Below are 21,390 nucleotides of genomic sequence, written 5' to 3'. Positions count from 1 at the left end.
TTTTCAAGCTATTCAACATTTAATGCAGCACTTTAACAGGGGAGCTTTAAAGTTTGAGCAAGTCAATAACAATGGTTCGCACAACTGTGCTACGAATTTCGTTGACCTGAATTAATTTCGTAGTCATGACTAACATCAATGGCAAGTGATGTCCTAACCAGTCCTGGGTTTGACCTTCACCACCCTGCGCTGGTCTGGTCAACTAAGGTCATCCACAGCAGTGTATTGACAATGAACTGCACATTATCATTTGTATAACAAATTGTTTAAACTACAAATTAATTTACTATATGACCCCATTATTCATTCACACTAACTTTTAATATTGTTCTGAATAACTGCTGGAATACAACTTATTTTTCAGGATTATGGCTTCCGCTAAACATCTAAAGTGTCTTGGCAAACCACCTTAATACAAAATCTAATTTCAAAAAATGCGATTTAGTTACATTATTTTTTTTTGGTGGCCTTATACGTCTCAGTAGGATGATCCGGCCTGTCATGCTTGTCATGTCCTTCCCTGTGTGAACAAAATAAAATATTGCCATGAAATAATTTATATGCTACTTGATATGAACATTACAAGTTCCAGATGCAGGCAAAATACAGTCACATCACACATTACTGGAGTAATGCAATGTTGATACAAATTATAAATTAACTGTGCCTCTTGTAAGATGGATAAAAATTACTAATTAGTTTGAAGTGCGTAATTTAGGTGCCAGTTACAAATGTCAAGCGATTACACTTTTAAATTACATTTAAACAAAGACAAAGATCCTCCGTATAGCCTTAACAGACTGTTGGGGCAAGTGTTGTTAGCGAGCAGGCCGGCATGGGACACGAGGGAGTCGGTAGCCAGTACCACACCCGACCGCCTTTGTCTCCCCAGTGGAGATGTTTACACACCGCACCAGGTACCCATTTGAGGCTGAGTCGACCTAGGAGAGGCCCAGAACTGGTTCAGATATTCGCCGCTGGTGCCGTGAGCAAGAATTGAACTCGGGTGGCCGGGTTCGTAGCGCAGCGCGCTAACCACTACACTAATTGCTCCCCATTAACACTTTGTGGGATATGAACAAGCAACACGTCTCCAGTAAATCACAATAATAAACAAGACCTCATTGGGAAATGTTTTGCCTTTATCTTTCGATATCTAATTCCAGGAAGTTTCCCCCCACCCGCCAATTAAATTCATAAATAATTACATTTTAACCCATTCAACACTTACTTAACATACATATTACAACTGATGCGCGTACACTCATGAGCAATTGTAAAAGTCTAAACTATGTGCGAGCAATACATCTCTACAGATCAAAACTACAAATCAGACTTCACTGGATCTATATGTTATAATACATTTCTTTAATTTTTTGTAAAATTGCTGGGTGTGTGGAACAATGACCTTAAAGGTAAAGGATAAAGATGTAGTCCTGCAATTCGTATTCTTTGGTTCTTTCAGTAAAGTCACGTCGATAGAAAAATTATAATAAAAATTAAAGTGGATAAAAAAACCCACTAATATAGACTTTAGCCTAGTTCTTAATCGTAGTGAGTGTACTGGCAGTCTACAATGTAGACTTATTCTTGGTTCTTTCAGAAAAAAAAACGACAACGTTTCGATCGCAACACAAGCAGTCGTCATCAAGAAAAGAGGGGGTAGCCTCTTAAGGCAAACTGTTTATAAAGGTTTAGAGATGGGCGTAACCCAAGTGTGTCAGCAGCATGGGCGGGGCAGCTAATGTTAATGTAGGAGAAAACAATGACACCGGCAGTGGGTCTACACCGATAGAAGGGCCGCCAGGCAATCATTGCACCTCGCTCCACACACTCACACTGCCGACGGTGGAGGTTGACAAGAAAGCAAAAATCAAGTCATGACCCAAAGTGGTTTATGACATCTTTCCAATGATTGTTGAGTTTATAACCATCCTCTCAGCTGAAATTGTGTCTGTGTCTGTATATATGGATGGCTTCATGAACACATCTTTGTCGATAGCCAGTAGGCTTGCAAAGTACCATTATCTTAGAGAAATCACAATTTCGTGTGAGCCTGCAATTGCTTGCTTACGCCATTGCTGGCTGAAGGGCCTTCATTTGAGGGCGCTACAGAGCCCCTATCGATTGTTATTTTGGCCTACTCTTCCATGCTGGCCAGACGCCTTTGTAGTGGTGGGAGTGTCCACACTTTACAACACTACCCGTGACTTTCTGATCGACGGTAGTGTGCAACCATTTATACTGCTGGGTGGATTGAGGCCGGGGTGAACTGAAGAAATGTGCTCCAAGTCGTTTAAAACTGCCGGAGTCAAGAGATTGAACCGGTCACCTCTCGATTGCAAGTCCCGTGTGCTAACTATTTAGGGCATGGCAGCGTAAGAAAAGCCTCTACACTGTGGATCGACTTTGCGCTCACCGGTAGCACCGCTTGCAGTATAGGTCCCCATCGCAGCCTCGGCATCTGAGCACAGCGTCCTCGTTACAGATGCAGCACCAGGGCAACTCGTCGTCACTCCCGCTGTCGTTCCCCGACGGCCTGAGGACGGCTGCTGCCACTCCACGGGAGGTTTTCTGCTGCACATAAAATGGGGGCGCTTGGTTCGGAAGCTGGGAAACCAAGAGTTTGATTCCCAGTTGCGGTTACAGTTCGCCAACCTGCATTGACCAGGTCGGTGAGGTTTGGTCAAACAGTCCCCATGACTGGCACGGCATAGGGATTGACAAAGGGGCTGTCCATGATAGAAAAGATGTATCATGCAAATGCACCACCACTCAGACCTGACGCTCACCTTGCTTGCACCGGCAGCTGGGTTTGGAAGCTGTGAGAACTTTGGACCCTCCAACGCGGTGGCAGCACTGTTGCGTTCAGAGAAACCACTCGCCTTGTCCATTGCCGCCTCTTCTCCAAACTATACCGACAGAAATAACACTGACTACACAGTACTTGGAACGCTGCCGTGGTGGAATGGTTTGTACACTTGGCTTGCAATCCCAGAGGTAGCTAGTTCCATCTCCTAAAATGGCAGTTGATACAATGGGACAAGTTTTTAAACCCCCCTTTCACCACTCCAGCCTCTGTCCAGTTATCAGCATAAATAGGTATGCCACAGTTAGTCAATTGGCAGGCCATGTGTAGTAGGGTAAAGTGTGGTTACTACGGCATTTTTCAAGATGTCCGTCCAGTGTGGAAGGGTAGGTCAAATGCCCTCTAGAACTGCTTTTTGTATTTAGTTTGTTGTCCTTCCCCGCACCTCCGATTATCACGGGTTGGCTACGTACGGTGCAAAAGAAGTTCAACGTGCATCCATTAGAGCTCCCTCTAGTGGAGGTCCTTCCACAGGCAGTGATACGGGCAGGCAAATACAGGGCTTCTTCACCTTTTCCATTACAGAGTACCTAAAGTACAAAATGCTAATGTGTTCGGAATAGTCTTGGGAGTGGCTGGGATCTACCGTGCCCACTCCCATCACAAACCTGCTTCAGCATTCTGTACACGGTCTTCTCTTCGTTCTCATCTTCGCTGTCAGAATCCGCCAAGTTCTGTACAACCACTGTACAAGGAAGAGGAAAATATATATTTGCGATGAATGTGCATATTATGCTTAATTGGCGTGCAACGATCTTGTCCCTCCGCCCACACACCTGCGATGAGATCAATTGTCACGATTCAACATTACGATTTAATTCAAGAATCGACTCTTTTTGTCTTATTTCATGACATTTTATTATCTAGAAAAGCCTAAATTAACGTCAAAATGTTTTTTTTTTAATGATTGTCCTCTGCTTAAGTTTTTCAGTAGTGGGTGACACCGCTGTGCGTTTTCCCAACCGAATAATTTAGCGGGTCAGTTTTCAAATTTAGCAAATGTGAACCGTGACGCCGGCACAGCTATCCTATTCCTTTATCGAATAAACCGACGGGATCTGTAATTTCCACTGTTGCGCAGACAGCGCGTATTTTTACGGTTAATTACACCCGCAGCATAATACTCGGCAAGGTGTACATTGAGAGACGGATTGTTGGAAACCCTACAGTGCAAGCTTCTTGAAAGAGGGGCGCATAACAAAAACTCAAAGGAAGCACAACACAATGTCAAATAAACTTGAAACAAATGTTAAACAGAATGAGTTACGATCCCATCATCTCATGTCTATTGCGAATTATGCTTTGGTTTTCAACCCTCTGCGTTTGATAAATTGGCGAACTTAAAAAAAACGCCACTGGGCGTTAAAGATTACCAACATTTTTTGACCTAAGAATTTTTAAGGGGCGGCTGAGTCTTCAGGAAGGCGTGGGGGTGGGGGGGGGGGCTCAATCCCACACCCCACCCAACCCCCCACCCCCCTGCCCCAACGCAATGGGGCAGCTTGTCGGTACCTTTATCGGGGTCCTCCCCTTTAAGTGCAGCCAAGCGGCGAGCCACAGCCATTGTGTCGTCTCGGCCACGTGCCTCAAACTCCAACTCTCGCTTGGCTGCAGCCAATACGTCCTTTGTCTCCTGCTCCAGGGCTTTGCTCAAGTCGCCCTCCTTTTCGGCAGCAATGTTCAGCGGGAAGCTGTCGTTGGTGCCCTTGTTAAGGTCGTTCATAGCTGTTTTGTCTTTTCAGAAGAGAGAAAAGTGTCCGATTACCAGAACTAAACGTCTATGCCTGGCTGGAAAAAATGCACCACTCTTCAAAAAATATGTACTTTACTGCATGTCAGCAGCGAGTTTCGGATAAAAAAATAATCAGATTTTTAAAAAAATCTTTAAAGACAATTTTGGATTTTTTTTTTATATTTTAAGATCATTTATATTCTGAATTAATACAACATGCAATCAAAGGTGACATCACCTGATACCGTGACATTTTTTACATGAAAGGTATGGGCGTTGCATCATTTAAGCAATGTCATACTTTTCCATCAATCCAACAGAACAACACATTTTTACAGATCATCCAACATTTGTAAACTAGGCCTGAATTTGCTGCATGATCCAACGAGTATCTGTGCAGCAGACCGCACGTGTGTTCTCTACATGCAAACCAATAACAATCATGCTAATAATATCTCTGAAGATTCTGGAGTGGCTCATCCACTCACTACAAAATAATATTTTCAATCAAACATCACAGACAAGTTCAAGTCTCTCCGTGTAAAATGCGTTTTACTCACCATCTGACGAGGTTGATTCTGGGTTGAATCTACCATCAATGGCCACCTCTTCTGACATCTGGGTCAGTAGGCTGTTTGCCTGCTCGGTCTGCGTCCTGCTATCCGGTGGCTGGTGAACCTTTATTTACAAACATTCAACACAGGGCTCCTGGTCAAACACATACATTCAATTGTATCTTTAACCTGAGGATGCTACCCTGGGTCGGGAAGATTCAGCCAAGAACCCGTAGCATGTAGTGTGATTTCGCGAACAGTATACGCGGCTAACGTATTTCTACCAAGAATTCGTTATATGCAGTTTGAATTAACTTATTTTCGGATATGCGGTCAGACGTAGGAAAACAATGTGTACTGTATGCTCAACCCAGCAGATAGCTGTCACGTGCGGTGCATTGTGGGGTTGGGCGACTGTGTGGTTCATGCTCGGTACTTCAGTTTTATATTCCATGGATGTTTCATATCACATTTCACCCCCAATCCCCCAAAACAATATTCTCTCTCAAACGTGCTATGAAACAACATTTTCATCAGTTAGAGCTACTACGGTCACATTGCTATCATAAGTAGATGTGATCTAGACACTAAATGCTTCAAGAAAATTACTCTTAGCATTTTCCACCCTTGATGGTACCGATATGGACATTTTGGGCCCAATAATTCAAAAGTGCTAACAGCATGCGGCAACACGGTATACTCACGGCTCGGCCAACGGAGCGAGGTGCCGGTCGGCCCTGCAGCTGCGCCAGCCTCTCCTCCATCTCCCTCAAGCTCGGCACATCCCGTGAGCTGTCGTCGCGCAGGGCTGCCAGACGCCGTTCGATTTCACGCTGGGACGGCACCGCGGAGGCTGTGGAGGCACGGCACCTGTCGTTGACCATCACGCAAAGCACCTCCTCCCTTTATAACAAGACTCGCTTGCGTGCCACTTTTATGAGCACGCACGTACAGGTACGGGTCCTTCAGTCTAGATGTGAAAAGTGACAAAGCTGTCAACCGCGCGAATCTTCAAGCGGTGATGAGTACAAGACAGGGGGAGCAGCAACCGAAGAGGAGTGACCCCCTCCCTTCCAGCTCGCGGTTCTTACTCGGCTGCACTCCCGCCTTAAGTTTCTCCAGTCTCTCGGCGATCTCCCTGTCCTCTACAGACATCCCCCGCATGTCGGATGCCGGTCGACTGGTGCTTGGACCGGCGACCTGTCCCTGCTCCCGTGCCTGCAGTGCCGCCACTCGTCTGGAAGGAGTAACGGCACAGACGATGATCAGCGGTGATCGCTGTTGAAAGGTGCAGTCCTGCAATTGCTCGCTCATGCCACTGCTGAAGAGCCTCCACTTGAGGGCGCTCTACAGAGCCTCCACTTAAGAGGGTATTGTGGTCTCCTCTTGCACACTGGACAGACGTCTTGAAAGAGTTTGGGAGTGCCCACACTTTAACCCACCACATGTGAGTTTTTGAATGACTAACTGGGGCCCAAAGGTGGCAAGTTGTTAACTACCTCACCTGGTATACTGTAGGGCGAGGGTTCCATCCCGACCCTGATGCCTGTATATTTGGAGTTTGCAAGTTTCTCCCTGTGGATTTTCCGATTTTTCCCTCCACATTTAGAAACACGCGTTTAGAGTATTTGGCTGCTATAAATATCCACGTGATAAGCTACTTCATTGAGCTATCATTTGTGGCCAGATAGCTTCTGAAAAGGAGCTATATAGCCCAGTGGAGCCTTACCTGGTAAAATTAAAATTGTTTAGTATACTACTGGGTGGACAGGCTGGGGGATTTAAGAAACTTATCCGAATGTTTCAAACTTGCTCCAGATCGAATCGAACCTGCAACCTCTGGATGGAAATTCCAGTGCACCTCAGATTAGGATGGTTGGCTACATACGGTGCGAAAGAAGTTCAACATACATACATGCAGCATGCTATTTTGAACTTATACAGTGCATAGAGTCAACTCTATTATTCGGAGCAAAGGGGGGGAAAGAATGGAGTCACGAGTGAGCAGATAACAGAACCGGGGCATGCATCAAAGTTGGGAATGAAGTTGGAATACCGAAATACACATTTTTCAGCACGAATGCTGACAAGAAACAGTCTGTATTTCACGCACTTCTTGTAATTGGCGGGAGGTGAGAGCTCAGGGGTGGGCCGACTTGGATTTCCACCGTCACCCTGCCTGCATAGATTAGAAAGACACACTCAGTATGAACAGGGGCGGAGCCAGGATTTTCAGCCCGGGGTGACATTCAACACATTTTTATTTCAAGAATGATTTAGAAAGAGTCAGGCTGTTGAACTAGACGCCATCGGTTGGCGACACGCTCTGACAATGCAGTTGCACGGAGCCCGCCAGACCGAGTGTCGTAAACTTACACCCAGAATGTTTCAGATTTTCGATTTTTTATTTTTTTTCGGGGGTGACATTTGTCTACCCTGTCACCCCCCTGGCTCCGCCCCTGAGTATGAACATGTAAGGCCAAAGTTAATACCTAAAACAAATCACTCATGAACATGTACATTAAGAAAACAGGAAGATACAGTTTTACCAAAGCTTCAATGACAAGGCACATGATGCTGAGTAACGCTAACGAGTAACTGGGTGTAGGTATTAAAAACCTGAGTGACAGAATTCTCAAGGTTATTGCGTATTAGCAGAATAACCAGAATACACATTCTTAAATGATTATAATGAATTAAAGCACTTTTGTCATTCCGCTGCTAGATGAAGACCTCTGCAAGCCGTGTCGGTCATCGGGGATCGTTTGGCCATACTTCTTAACGCCACGCTTGCCAGTGCAGGTTGCTGCGGTAACTAAGGCGCCATCCCTCCACCTCAAATTCGAATGTATCTGTAGATTACAAATATATCTGCTCATGATGAACCAAGCAGCCCAATATGCTTCACCCGGTTACAGTAAAGAATCCCAGTTCGAATTCAGTGAATTTTACAACAGTATGATGATACAGATCTCTGGTGTGATTTCGGATTGTACCGCAAGGTTGTTCGTCACGATATCAGACGTTTCGCTCTGCGTGCATGGAGCTCCTTCAGTTCCATTTCTGAAGAAGCTCGCAGCAAGTGGAGCGACATGTCATACATCACACAAAACAATGCGTGACACAACCCAAAAACACATGAGACAGCTAGTTGTACAGCAAAGACGAACACATTGGTTAATAACGCACTTGGTAAGAACGTCGAAGCACTTGCTGCAAACTTTTTGCGGCTTTTGATCAAACTTGGCCACCGTTGCCGTACGGGAGAGGCAGGAGCCACAGAAGGAACGTCCACAATTCTTGCACCCGTGCTGTTAGCGGACAAAAGTACAGAAAGGGATGGAATTTCTTTTTTTGAGTAATTTCAACTTGGTAATGCAGCACCACACAGAATTCACCCTCTCAAAAAGAGAATCCGATTCAAGAGGTGCGAGGGGACTACAGACAGGCCAGAAAGGCAGCCCACGCTGTGAGCCAGCACAAAATTCTCCCCCAAGCTCTGCAGATCTTCGTTATATTAAGGCGTTATCAGACAATAAATGAGCGCCTACGTGTAGGTGGACACCGAAACCACCGGGAGATACCCCACGTGGGCGAGGGCGGGGCAACACTCTATCCTATACAGATGGAACAGGTGTGGGGTTCACATTTGCTGTACTGCATTCTCCTGACAAGCCAGGGTATTATGGAACCCTGATGTACACAGGGAAGAGAGTTTCACAACATGTGTGCAATCCATCAACCATCACCTCCACAATGCTGGATTACAGGCGACCACCGCCCCGGCTTATTAAAGAACTCCTCTTGTACGTGCTGATAAGGGAAACGCACTTTGTAGATGTTATATGCGTATTACCTGCTTTTATTCCACTTATCCACAGGGGCGGAAAATTGCGATAGATACAAATAGACACATTTTCTGCTCAAATCCGCAATTTGTTTTACACATTACAGGAAGCTGATCGGCAATTATTTATTTCGGGGAAATGCGGATAATGGAATTAATTGGGACCATTTTGCTGCGATGGGATGTTAGGTCAGAGGATAAGTGTAATTCTCCCGTAGTTCTAATATCAAATCATGGTTAAGGTTCAGACACATAAGTCCAATGGGGCATATCGTTGTACATGTAGAGAAAGCCCTTTTGTTTGCCTGGTTTTAAATGGGGAAAAAAATGCAACGTGTTTTAGTTGGTCAGCAGCAAAACTCACCTCTTTCCTCAACATCGTAAACTTGCACGCACAGCCAAAGCACCGACTTCCCATGTTTTCTGCACGCACGCACACACACGGCCACTTTATATGGAAGAGACAGCACTGCGTGAAAGGTCCCCACTACATTTAGTTTAATCCACAGCACATCCGTCAATCCGATTATGGACAAAGTCCTCACCCTACAAATGTTAAATGTCCTGAATTCTCCTCCTGATGCACGTGCGCGTCTCGCGTTGCTAACGTAGCCCGGGCGTGAACCGCAATTACGGCATTGAAAGATGATGCCTAATCCGAGGGCATTTAATAACAGCTCCCTGCAAGGGTGGGCTGGTAGGAACATTGGAATTTTGCGCAATTTTATGACATTGTTACGTAAAATTGTGCAAAACATCCCCAAAAGCGAAGTTCGCAAATGAGATAATGTGACTTCCAAATGTTGGGTGCAATAAGACACATCAAGTCTCTGCGCTGTCTATTGCTGATTTTACACCCCAACAGCGCGAGATTTAACTTCGTTAAAGTATTGAAAGGGGACGGACGGACACATTAATCTATTGCAGGCTGGTACACTCAGTTTACAATCTCCCTTCCTACCAGTAAAAAAACCCTTCTAAAACGGGATCACTCTCTGTCCAGTTGCATTCGAGTGTGTGGCTCGTCAAAAACAAAATCGCTCGTCACCATTTCGTGCTGTTGCGACGCTCACCTGAACGCTGCGTCTCCGTGTCCCTGCTGAGAACACGGCGACAGCTTCCTGAAATGAACGACACAGAGAGAGACAAGAGTATTGTGACGAGTGTTATGTTACACGCACGAAAATGCAAACAAACTCTAAATCTCGTCGCGTCTCACGAGAGAGGAGGAGGAGGGGAGGTTATACTGGTAGGAAGGAAGTTGTAAAACTGAGTGTACCAGCCTGCAATAGATTAATGTGTCCGTCCGTCCGTCCCCTTTCAATACTTTAACGAAGTGAAAAATGCCAATGTTCCTACCAGCCCACCCTGCAGGGACCTGTTTTCCGTGGCTTGGAAGCCGTGGGCTAAGCGCACGCAGCAAGAGCACGTGTTGACGGCTGTTACTGCACTGTGCCCGCCTCCTGCCCGCGGGCGTTCGACGCTTCACGTGGCCTCAAGGTGCACATGGCCTGGCACAAGCGTCGTGGTGACGTCACCGCCACTTAGTGGCGGCTGCTGCTGTTGTTGTTGTTGTTGTGACCACCTAACCCACAAAGTTTGCGTCTCACTGGACGGCTGCAACCGCGAGCGGGCAAAGCAACGCGCGCACCCCCCACACCGCGAAGGCCGACGCCGCGGGTGGAGCTGTCGGCGTGCGTTGTGCCGGAGGGTGAAGGAGGTTGTACCAGAGGGTGAAGGAGGTTGTACCAGAGGGTGAAGGAGGTTGTACCAGAGGGTGCAGGAGGTTGTGCCGGAGGGTGAAGGAGGGTGAAGGAGGTTGTACCAGAGGGTGAAGGAGGTTGTACCAGAGGGTGAAGGAGGTTGTACCAGAGGGTGCAGGAGGTTGTGCCGGAGGGTGAAGGAGGGTGAAGGAGGTTGTACCAGAGGGTGAAGGAGGTTGTACCAGAGGGTGCAGGAGGTTGTGCCGGAGGGTGAAGGAGGGTGAAGGAGGTTGTACCAGAGGGTGAAGGAGGTTGAAGGAGTTTGTGCCGGAGGGTGAAGGAGGTTGTACAGGAGGGTGAAGGAGGTTGAAGGAGGGTGAAGGAGGTTGTGCCGGAGGGTGAAGGAGGTTGTACAGGAGGGTGAAGGAGGTTGTACCAGAGGGTGAAGGAGGTTGTACCAGAGGGTGAAGGAGGTTGAAGGAGTTTGTGCCGGAGGGTGAAGGAGGTTGTACAGGAGGGTGAAGGAGGTTGAAGGAGGGTGAAGGAGGTTGTGCCGGAGGGTGAAGGAGGTTGTACAGGAGGGTGAAGGAAGTTGTACAGGAGGGTGAAGGAGGTTGAAGGAGGTTGTGCCGGAGGGTGAAGGAGGTTCCGACGAGGAAGGGAGGCGCGGGACGCAGCCGGGATGCGAAACCGGGGAAGCGGCGGCGGTGGCGGAGTTCCGCGCCCAGCTGTTGTTGGTGGCTAAAAGGGACCGCGGCGATTTGACCAACGAGTGTCCTCACAACCAGTGTATTTGTAAGGTTAAAACTTTAAAACTATAAATGTAATAATTAATATTAAAAAGCGTGTAAATAAAAAAACACAATTTGTCAATAATACCACAAAACGCAGTGCGGCCTGAAACAAAGGGGGGTGGGGGGGTTATAATAGACTAGAGTCTCCACTCTAGGCTGCTCTCGAGCTAAGCCAATGGCAAGCCCCTCCGTCGACGGTGGACCAGATGTCTTGTGATCCCAAATGTATTGACCCCCTTGACATGGAGAGGGTGGACCAGATAACTTGTGACCCCCCAATTGATTGACCCCTGACATGGAGCGGGTGGTCCAGATGTCTTGTGACCCCCAATTAATTGATCCCTAATAAATGTTTTTCCTTTGCTTATTCGTTTTAAATAAACCTTATTTATTTCAGATTTGCTGACACGAGTTCACATACTATTTAAGAACGGCTTGCAGTGATCGTTTGGGCTCATGAAAGATCACACATCAGAAAAAAACTATTAAATATATTCCAAATGAATTTTGTGAAAGAACTAACAACAATAATGATTACCTGCTATAATCACCCAGAAATGTATGTCCGTCCCGCACGTGACGTCACTCCACATGAGACCCACTCCTCCGCGTGACGTCACTCCACATGAGGCCTACCACCCCCCCTCATTAATATTCATGAGTGGGTGACTTTTTACACGAACGCAGAGGAAGGTCGAGCTGAATTAAATAATTTATTACGCAAAGTCGCTTCAAATGTGACGACGTTTCTTTACAGAAAGTGACGGTAAAAAAATAAATATACGCAGCAGTGCTACATCCGTGCGTGACGTCACTGCAAAAGAGGCCCTTCCCCCTCATTAATATTCATGCCCGAACGCCACATGCCGCACCCCTCCCCTCATTAATAATCATGAGCGGGTGACGTCACTGCACATGCCGCACCCCTCCCCAATAACCATTAGCGGGTGACGTCACTCCACATGGGAACAATTTTTACAATTGAATATTTCAGATTTACTGCAATATACAGCCGTCCTTGGACGGGCAAAAAAAAGCTAGTATTTAATAAAGTTATATTGCTTGAATTATATAAAGACAAAGATCCCCTGTAACAGACTGTTGGGGCAAGTGCTGGTGACGAGCACCTATTAAGTAAGGCTGGCATGGCACACGAGGGGGAGGGTGGCCAAGCACCACGCCCGACCGTTATGTCCCCACAGTGACGATGTTTACACACTGCACCGGGTACTCATTTGAGGCTGAATTGATCTAGGAGAGGTCCAGATAATCGTCACGGGCGTTCACCGTGAGTGGAAATCCAACTGGGGTTGTGCCAGGTTCGTAGCGCAGCGCGCTAACCGCTACACTACCGCTCCCCACTTTAATGTTTGTATATACCCATTGGTATTCAAACATTAGGTTTTTGAGAATTAAATGGGGGATCACAAGACATCTAGACCACCCTACTCTTCTTCCACGCTGGCCAGAAGTCTTGGAATAGGTGTAAAGCACCCACACTTCAACCCCACCACACACGGCATGATCGACTGACTGCGGTGCTGGGTAAACGGAGGTGGTGGTGGGGGAGAATATTAAAGGAACTTTTTGCAACTGCACTCCGGAATATTGTAATGCAGCGACCTCTGGTCTTGAAAGTCCAGTGCAATAACCCGTGACACCAAAGCAGCTTCCCTTGTAATTGTCGAGACGAGAAAAGCTTTTTAAAAAAAACTGATGCCGGTCTCAAAAAGTGATTAGCAAAGAGTCATGGCAGTGTTTTAAAGAGTGTCACTTTATTTCAATGACTATGACTTTGGTAACATTTGTGGCTTAGTAAGAAGCACATCGGTGCGATTCCCGACTCGGTGGCCTTTCTGTGGGGTTTGTGTTCTCCCCTTGTTGTGAATGGGTTTCCTGTAACAGGTATTGGTCAAAACATCCCGATGCTGAAACATTACCTGCAAATAACTCAATTTGAATTGCACAAAGCAACATCACCCCCGAACTGAGGAAAAACTTGCAGGACCCTCATGAAAGAGCCTTGAGACTCAAGGCGGCTTTCCTGGGTAAACAAGCGAAATAAATAAGAGCCACGTTCTTCGTTGGTGTCCATGCAATGCCAGTACCCAAAGGCTATATCATTGTTTGTTTTTGTTTGGTGTAGATGGGAACTGAGAATGCTCACATGCATTAAAATAAAGTGCAAATAATGAGGACCAAAATGTTTGAAACATCGCAAAAGCTGACGAGCTAGACTCGAATAACTAATTATTGTTTAACCTACCATTTTTTTTTTAAATAATGGCAAGATTATATACGTATTGAAATTTAAGGTGGTAAAAATGTATATTCGGATAACATTTTAACACCCATATAAAAAATGAGTATCGAATTAATCGGCAATAGTAAAATTGTAAATTTAAAACTTAAAACTCACAACACAGAACAATTCCAACTCAACGTGTGCTCAAAATCAGCATACGATATCTGGAAAGGCATAGTTCATGAAACAAATTTCGATCCATTGATATTTATTAAGACATTGTAATACAGTATGAAGCAACCCTATTTAAATACAATTAAGGCAACATTTCTTTAAACTTGTCAAAATATTAAAGTTTTTTTTAATAAGAAAATAGCAATAGACTGCAGGTGCCAGCTGTAATCATTCAATCAGACAGTACATTTTAAGCGATTCCTGTGTAAAGGCGCAGCCCTGCAATTGCCTGCTCATGCCACTTCTGGCGGAAGGCCCTCCTCCATTATAGGAAGCTCTAGAACACCTCTCGTGCTTATTTAGCAGACTCCTGCCCCGGCTTAATGTCCTGGAAGGTTAGACGACCCACACTTTACCCCACCACAAGCAACCTACAGATTTGCTGCGGTATACTTATTTACACTGCTGGGCGACAGAGGACGGACGTCAGGGGAGGGGAATCGATAAACTTGCACCATTGTTTCAATTGCCACGCTTGGATTTTTAACCAGCGACCTCTGGATTGCAAGTCAAGTTTGCAAACTATTACACCTGAGCAACATTCCCACCTTTTTGTGTGAATGCGCTGAAATGTTGTCGCAAAGTGTGTCCCATTATTATGCAAGAGGTAGCACACACAAGGTAAGGGCTTTTTCACCAATGGCTGATCTTGAGAAAGAATTAGAATGTTGCCGGAGAAGTTGAATACAACAGAAATTTCCTACTTTGTCACATCACAACATACAAGTTGCTTGTTAAGTTCTGCATTTTCAGTTGTTACAGGGCTTTCCATAAAAAAAAAAACACCACATTTTTTTTCCCCACAATTTACCCAAATCAGAAAGGTACTTCACTTACATTGCGACGCAGAGCACACTTGGGTGATAAATATCTCCCGCAGCACTGCACAAGAGTTGCAACTTGTGTGAAGTGGCTATAGCGAAAGGTCTGCTATAGCAGTACGTTGTTTAAGATTTCCAACCTAAATTAGCAGTGGTAGTTCTCATCTTCTGTTTACAGCCCTGAGCCAGCGGTCAGAACTCCACAATCCTATATTGGGGTAAATTATATCCAGATGACTACCCCTACAGCATCGTACAAATTTTATGCACCCCGCTGGGTTGATGGGCTGAGTCAAACCCCCCCCCCCCCAACCAGGATATAATCTCACAACATTCCAAATGCAAGGTGCTCACACTGCTGTCATCTGGCCGTGCATCATGTAGGTTAAAATAGATTTTAATGTTTTAGTGCCGGATTCTTAGTCATGGCTTGGCTCTGGCTTGACGCAGCTGAGCGAAGTTATATTCAAAGACACATGAGCGACTCGGCCATGGCTTAGCTCAGGCTCGGCTCATGGAAATCCTGAGCATGGCTGGGTCCCACGGCCCATAGCCGGCTCAAGTTAAGCACAGCTTTGAGCCAGCTCACTCCAGCCAGAGCGAATCCTAAGCCAAGCAGTGACTAAGAATACGGGTCTTAATCTCTGCAATGAACCCCCTTTTGAAATATATATTTTTTGGAGAATTTAACAGACGAAAGCATGTTTCTATTGAACACATTCATATCCCAAACTTGTAAATATTTTTCACAACTCTTAGCAAATCACTAATTTACACATTCGAGCGTGGGTTCGTCACATGTGCCTTTTACTCTCCACAAAAAAAATAAACAAATCATCTCCACACAGCAAATGAATCTGATACTACACCAACTGCTTTGATGAGCAGTAGTATTATTTATTTCAGAATCAAGTCAAAACTTCAAACACGATTTTGAGCAGCCCCACAAAAATTGTCCAAATGAGAGACTCATGCTCGCCTCCCTCCGCATGTTGCTGGGGCTTGGGCCTCGTGGAATCATCTCGCGCGTAATCGTAATCGTCTTCATCCCCCGGCCACACCCCATCGTTGGCAAAGTGGTCCTTGGTAACGGAGACGTCGAGGAGCACCGAGAGGCGAAACTCGCTCTCCGGGTAGAACACGTGTCCGTATATGGCCACCCCGAGCGGCCGATGGAAGGAGGCCGGCACCACGGTAGCGTCGCGGCCGCACGAGGTGGCGGCCAGCTCGTATTCATCGTACGTCGGGTGCAGCGTCTTGTCCGACACGTAGAGGTCAGCGTCCCCAGTAAGGCTCTCCAGCCACAGCACCAGCTTGCCCGGGTGGTCGGTGCGCAGGCGAGTGAAGTTCCCGCTGCCCACCCGGCCCTCGAACACGTGCAGGAGGCTCCAGTCGGGCGGCCACGTGTCCTCGGCGGCGATGGTCAAACCGGACCAATCGCTGCCGGCGCCGTCCCACTCCCCGACAGCCGCCGATGCCCACCTCCCGAGCAGCAAGAGGATCGCGAGCAGCGGGACGACCTGTGGCATGATGCGCGCTCTGCTTCTTTGGACCAGCTCCCCGCCAAGACAAGAGACGTCTTTGTTTTATTTTGCTTTAAATCACATCCTAAGGGGAAGACAAGCACCGCGTTAATTCTACAGGGTAACAGGTGCAGCCCTGCAATTGCCTGCTCACGCCACTGCTGATGGAATGCCCGCCACTAGTTGGGGGGGCAGTGGAGGGAGTTATAAATGGGGCCCCCTCTTAAAAGGGTATTTTGCATACAGTGTCAACCCATACATTTTTTTGTCTATTCGTTTGTGTTTCTCCCGTTGTGATGGGACTTTGTAGGATGAAGGTTGATATTAATAAGGGCACGGGGTGACCAATAAAAGGTCTGAATTGGTCTGTAATAAGGTGTGTGCCCATTTATATTGGTGGGGGGGGGGGGGGGATAAAACAAAGACTTTCCCCATTGTTTACAACTGCCGCGCTCGGCGATCGAACCGTTCACCATCACAACAGTATGTTTAGACGAGGTTTAAAACAAGGCCAGAAAAACGAAAACTCTCGCGGTGGGTTTCCTGCTTCAACTTCGAGCTCACCCCGTTTTTACAGCCTTTGGGCCAGTGCCAATGACGAAATTCGACCAAGGTTAACGTCCCACGGACGTACAATTATTTAGTTGGCCCTCCATCAAGTGGGGGGGGACGGCGAGGGGGAGTGATTATGATTATTATTTTGAGTCGACCCCTGACTTGCATTGATCAACGCAGGTTAACATGGCACTCCTAGCTACGTGTCACAAGAAACGACGACGCCGAGATCACAAAGTCGCTCGCAATGCGCCCGAACTCAATCAGACGTCGCAAGTTTAACGCAGATGGGATGGGATAGGGGGTGCTTGAGCCTGGAGGGTTTCTTTGTATGGACGAAGAACCCCTCGCGAATCTCAAACCCTTACCGCGAATTCGCGGGACGAAAAAGTGCCTCTATACACTTCACAGAGACACAGATTCGCCGCGTGTGGAGCCTTTTAATAAGACTATCGGAGCAAGCGCACCTATGAAGGCCGGCACGGCATGTGGGTGGCCAGCAACCACGCACCGGCCGCCTTTGTCTCCCCCAGTGACGGTGTTTACTACACACCGCACCGGGTACTCATTTGAGGCCGAGTCGACCTAGGGGAGGCCCAGGGCCGGTTCCGATAATTCGTCACTTGGTGTTGATCGCTGTTACATTGCACTTATGGCTTTTGGTGATTTCTAAAAGTTTTTTTGGTTTGGCCGTGTATCTTTGTTTATTGTAGTACGGAGTTAGACTGATGGCCTTAATCTAAGTTGTCTTGTGGTTGTTGTTGTTTGACTTGCATCCCACTGGGATTTTTGCACAGCGTTGGTGGTGTACACGGTGCTATTTCAGGAATATTTTGATGGTTTTTTTCCTGGATTTTCTGTTTGCACAGTCACACTGTCACAAAGTCACTTTAAGATGTTTTTTTCTTATTCTTAGTTTTTTCGGTAAAGTCACGTTGAAGAGAAACAACAAAATAACAAAATATATATAAAACAATAAAAATTCTCACGACGTTTCGACCATAACTCAAACGGTCATCATCAGGTGTGTCGTTTGAGTTATGGTCGAAACGTCGTGAGAATTTTTATTGTTTTATATATATTTTGTTATTTTGTTGTTTCTCTTCAACGTGACTTTACCGAAAAAACTAAGAATATGAATTACTGCAGTCACGAAAGCTTTAAATCAAAAAATGTTTTTTTCTTGTTCATGTTTTTTTGCTTGTTGCGGTTGCACCCGATTCAAGAGCCGAATGGCTCAACAGGGCTATACCAAATAAATGAAACTAAATGAAACTAAACTATGGGTGGCCCGTGAGCGTGGGGACGCGAACTCGGGTTGTACGGGGTTCGTAGCGCGGCGCGCGCTAACCGCTGCGCCACCGCTCCTCACTTAATATCTTCGTATACCACATTGGTACGCAAAACAAGACATCTGGTACGCAAAACAAGACATCTGGTACGCAAAACAAGACATCTGGACCACCCCCACCACCACCACCACCCCCCACCACCACCCGGTCGAGGGTATTCGGCCTACTCTTCTTCCTCCGCGGCGGTCAGACGTCCTGGGCGGAGGGCGACCGCCACCATCACTCGACCGGCCGAGGGCCTCGCCCCAACAGGCAACGGCGGACTTCACCCCGCCACGAGTCGACGGGGAGGGCGCCCAGCCACGCTTACCCCTCGGCTGCCGCGACGGGAGAACGACGACGGGAAGACGAAGCGCAAGCCCCGCTACGGCTTGGGACTCGGCGAGTGGCCGCGTGGAGGGGATGGAAGCGGCGGCAGTCGGCGGCGTCGTCGCCTCGTTCAACACTTGGAAGCGAGGAGGAGGAGGCCACGGTTCCAGGGTCGGGATTTAGGGACCGTGGTCATTTGCTTTCGTTGGGCACGGAAGAGAACTGTGTTGCAACGCCGTCTATACCGGATTGGTTGTGAAGGGTTGGGGGCGGGGCTGGAGGCGGGGCTGGGGGCGGGGCTGGAGGCGGGGCGTGGGGATAAAGTTAAGGCACGCACGAAATAAGTAATATTTAATTTAAAAAAACTTTTTTTAAAAACACGTTTTCATGAAATGTACGAGTAATGGAAGAACTCCACGACTCCAGGAAGTGGCCCCGAAGTTTGCCATAACGTAAGGGGACCGGTGGTGATTTACAGCCAACGTCAGTTGAGCGTGGACAATTAAACCCAAGCCGAGACATAACATATAAAAAATAATGTTTACAAAAATATATATTTTTATTTTCAATAATAGAATGTAGTATTGTCATCAGCATGACATAAGTATACAAAGCTTGCGGTCGATACCACATTGGGAAGTGGGTAAAAATTGAGTTGCAAGATTTGAGGATACAACAACAGATAGAGTGAGTTAATAAAGAGCGTGTAAAATAATAATAAAAACTTCGTGTCCGGTGTCAATACTTCAACGGGGTTTTTTTTCTTGCTGTGGTTGTCCCACCTGATGACTATTGCTTGTGTTGCGATCGCAACGTCGTGATCTATTATATTTTTTATATACCTACGTGACTTTACCCAAAGAACCAAAGAGTATATGGGATTCCTGCAGTCACGAAAGCTTCAAATCAAGATCGGTGTCAATAAAATTACGCGGAGTACGCTACACGCCCCGCAAAACACAATCCACATACCTCCTGAATATAGGCTTGTTTTTTGGGGGGGGGGGTTAGATCGCGTAAATAATTTGTAGGTTTTTTTTGGGTTAATATTTACCTAAATTATATTTACGCGATCTAAACCGAAAAAAAAATCCAACATTGTAGACAACAAAGCTACATTCAGGAGGCGTGTGGATTGTGTTTGCGGAGCGCGTAGCGTGCTCCGCGTAACTTTATTGACACGAGGTTTTATAAAAAATAAAAAAAATCATGCTCTGATATTGTATAAATTGTCTTTGAACCTGAATGATTGGTCTACATCAGAGTACAGACTTCTTCATTGCTTTGGCTCAGCAGTGTCAGCACCAGGGAACGCCAAAAGGCAAAGGTAGTCCCCGACTTACGATGGAGATGCGTGCCGACCCCGTCGTAAGTCGGGGACTGCCTGTATATTATCGGGGAATGTTTTTGTTTGCACGTTTACCACAAGTACGTGCGGTTAATGCGGACTTGATCCCTTGCAAAATGCTTCTATTTGGTGTCTAAACATCTTAACACTTGTTTTATTGCCAGAAATGGTAAAACCTATTTTTTTATTTGTTCATACAATCCATACCCGTATTCTTGTAAGAGGGAAATTGAGTAAATGTTTTTTTGTGTTTCTCTCCTTCTGATGGGACTCTGTAGGATGAACGTTGATTTATAAAGGCACGGGTCGGGGGGGGGGGAACAATACTGTCTGATTTTTTTTACCTACGTGACTTTAACGAATAGAACCAAAGAGTATGGATCATTGCAGTCATGAAAGCTTCAAATCTAGAATTGATAGCCTCTACGGGGAGGGTTTTCACCTATCTGTTAGAGCGTTTAACAGACAACGAGACAAGAAGTCACAGATGAAGGTCGCTTGTGTTGTGGACGAAACGTCGTGATATTTGTTTTATTTTTTACCTACGTGACTTTACCGAATAGAACCAAAGAGTATGGATCCTTGCAGTCACGAAAGCTTCAAATCTAGAATTGATAGCCTCTACGGGGAGGGTTTTCACCTATCTGTTAGAGCTTTTAACAGACAACGAGACAAGAAGTCACAGATGAAGGCCGCTTGTGTTGTGGCCGAAACGTTCGTGATTTTTATTTTTTTACCTACGTGACTTTACCGAATAGAACCAAAGAGTATGGATCCTTGCAGTCACGAAAGCTTCAAATCTAGAACTGTGTGAATTGGTCTTTAGTAAGGTAGTCACTGATAAGGCTGTTGGCGTGTATGACAATCAGATGTACGGAATTACGAGACGCACCCTGGAAGATATAAAAATTCGAAGGTGCGCGATTTCTCATCCGGGCGTTGGCCAATGTGCCACGCAGCGACATCGCCACGCGTTCGTCAATAACATTGTGGCCTTCAAAGGAAACAAATATATAATAGAGACAGTGCCGGGTTAAGCTAGTGCGGGGCCTGCAGCATTTGCTATAGAGGGGCCCTCTAAATAAATAAAAATCACAAATGTTAAAACACAAATGCTTCACTTGCATCGTAAAGTAAATTGGAATTTTTCGTTTGCTACACAGCCAGATAACACGACAAATCGCTGACCTTAAACACCCAGTCGTTCATAAAAGTTGAAGGCGGTATAGTACTATAGTAATGGAGCAAGTGCAGAATCACTGAACCGGAATTGATAGCTTGAAAGCGTTTAGCGTATCATATGTAGCTACTTTTGCTACATGGATAATTCGGCACTGAATTGGGAACTTTCTTCATAGAGCGAATCATAGTTGCAGGCTAAACTTTCCACCACGGTGGGGGGCTCGTAAGAATGACATTGAGACATGTTTACTGATGCAACATCTTTTCAATGGAAAATAACTAAAGCCAGGTCATGGGCTATGTGGCATCAATACCAATCACG

The 21,390-nt window shown here is 46.3% G+C and overlaps 2 protein-coding genes and 1 long non-coding RNA gene across 15 annotated transcripts; 1 reads left to right on the top strand and 2 right to left on the bottom strand.

Moving 5' to 3' along the window:
* ZFYVE19 (zinc finger FYVE-type containing 19) lies at positions 1 to 12,096 on the bottom strand. Of its 13 annotated transcripts, XM_076073761.1 has the most exons (14): positions 11,147 to 11,470; positions 11,002 to 11,112; positions 10,076 to 10,123; positions 9,367 to 9,425; positions 8,345 to 8,466; positions 7,269 to 7,334; positions 6,247 to 6,392; positions 5,860 to 6,008; positions 5,162 to 5,279; positions 4,382 to 4,603; positions 3,478 to 3,554; positions 2,793 to 2,912; positions 2,420 to 2,577; positions 1 to 520 (listed from the first exon to the last, which is right to left on the bottom strand). In XM_076073761.1, exons 4-14 carry the CDS (start codon positions 9,418 to 9,420, stop codon positions 451 to 453), a joined length of 1,302 nt encoding a protein of 433 aa, XP_075929876.1. In that variant the 5' UTR covers positions 9,421 to 9,425; positions 10,076 to 10,123; positions 11,002 to 11,112; positions 11,147 to 11,470; the 3' UTR covers positions 1 to 450. The 13 variants fall into 13 exon arrangements, with proteins under 13 accessions (XP_075929876.1, XP_032825886.2, XP_075929875.1 ...); XM_032969995.2 differs by lacking the exons at positions 11,002 to 11,112; positions 11,147 to 11,470 and adding an exon at positions 12,038 to 12,096; XM_076073760.1 differs by lacking the exons at positions 11,002 to 11,112; positions 11,147 to 11,470 and adding an exon at positions 11,585 to 11,644.
* On the top strand, positions 10,802 to 11,151 carry LOC142930795 (uncharacterized). The gene is made up of 3 exons (XR_012946745.1): positions 10,802 to 10,864; positions 10,919 to 11,048; positions 11,103 to 11,151. It is a non-coding gene; the product is annotated as an uncharacterized LOC142930795 (long non-coding RNA).
* Positions 12,097 to 13,995: 1,899 nt separating the features above from the next.
* On the bottom strand, positions 13,996 to 18,764 carry C43H6orf120 (chromosome 43 C6orf120 homolog). The gene is made up of 2 exons (XM_032970044.2): positions 18,540 to 18,764; positions 13,996 to 16,407 (listed from the first exon to the last, which is right to left on the bottom strand). The coding sequence occupies exon 2, from the start codon at positions 16,326 to 16,328 to the stop codon at positions 15,708 to 15,710; it is 621 nt and encodes a 206-aa protein (XP_032825935.1). The 5' UTR covers positions 16,329 to 16,407; positions 18,540 to 18,764; the 3' UTR covers positions 13,996 to 15,707.
* Between the last annotated feature and the right edge of the window lie 2,626 nt (positions 18,765 to 21,390).

Source organism: Petromyzon marinus, chromosome 43 (genome assembly GCF_048934315.1).
Source record: "Petromyzon marinus isolate PM22_M1 ecotype Great Lakes invasive population chromosome 43, UKy_Petmar_22M1.pri1.0, whole genome shotgun sequence".
In the NCBI taxonomy this organism is placed as follows: domain Eukaryota; kingdom Metazoa; phylum Chordata; class Hyperoartia; order Petromyzontiformes; family Petromyzontidae; genus Petromyzon; species Petromyzon marinus.
Note: the sequence above shows the minus strand (reverse complement) of the source record. Positions and strands in the feature narration are given on the sequence as shown.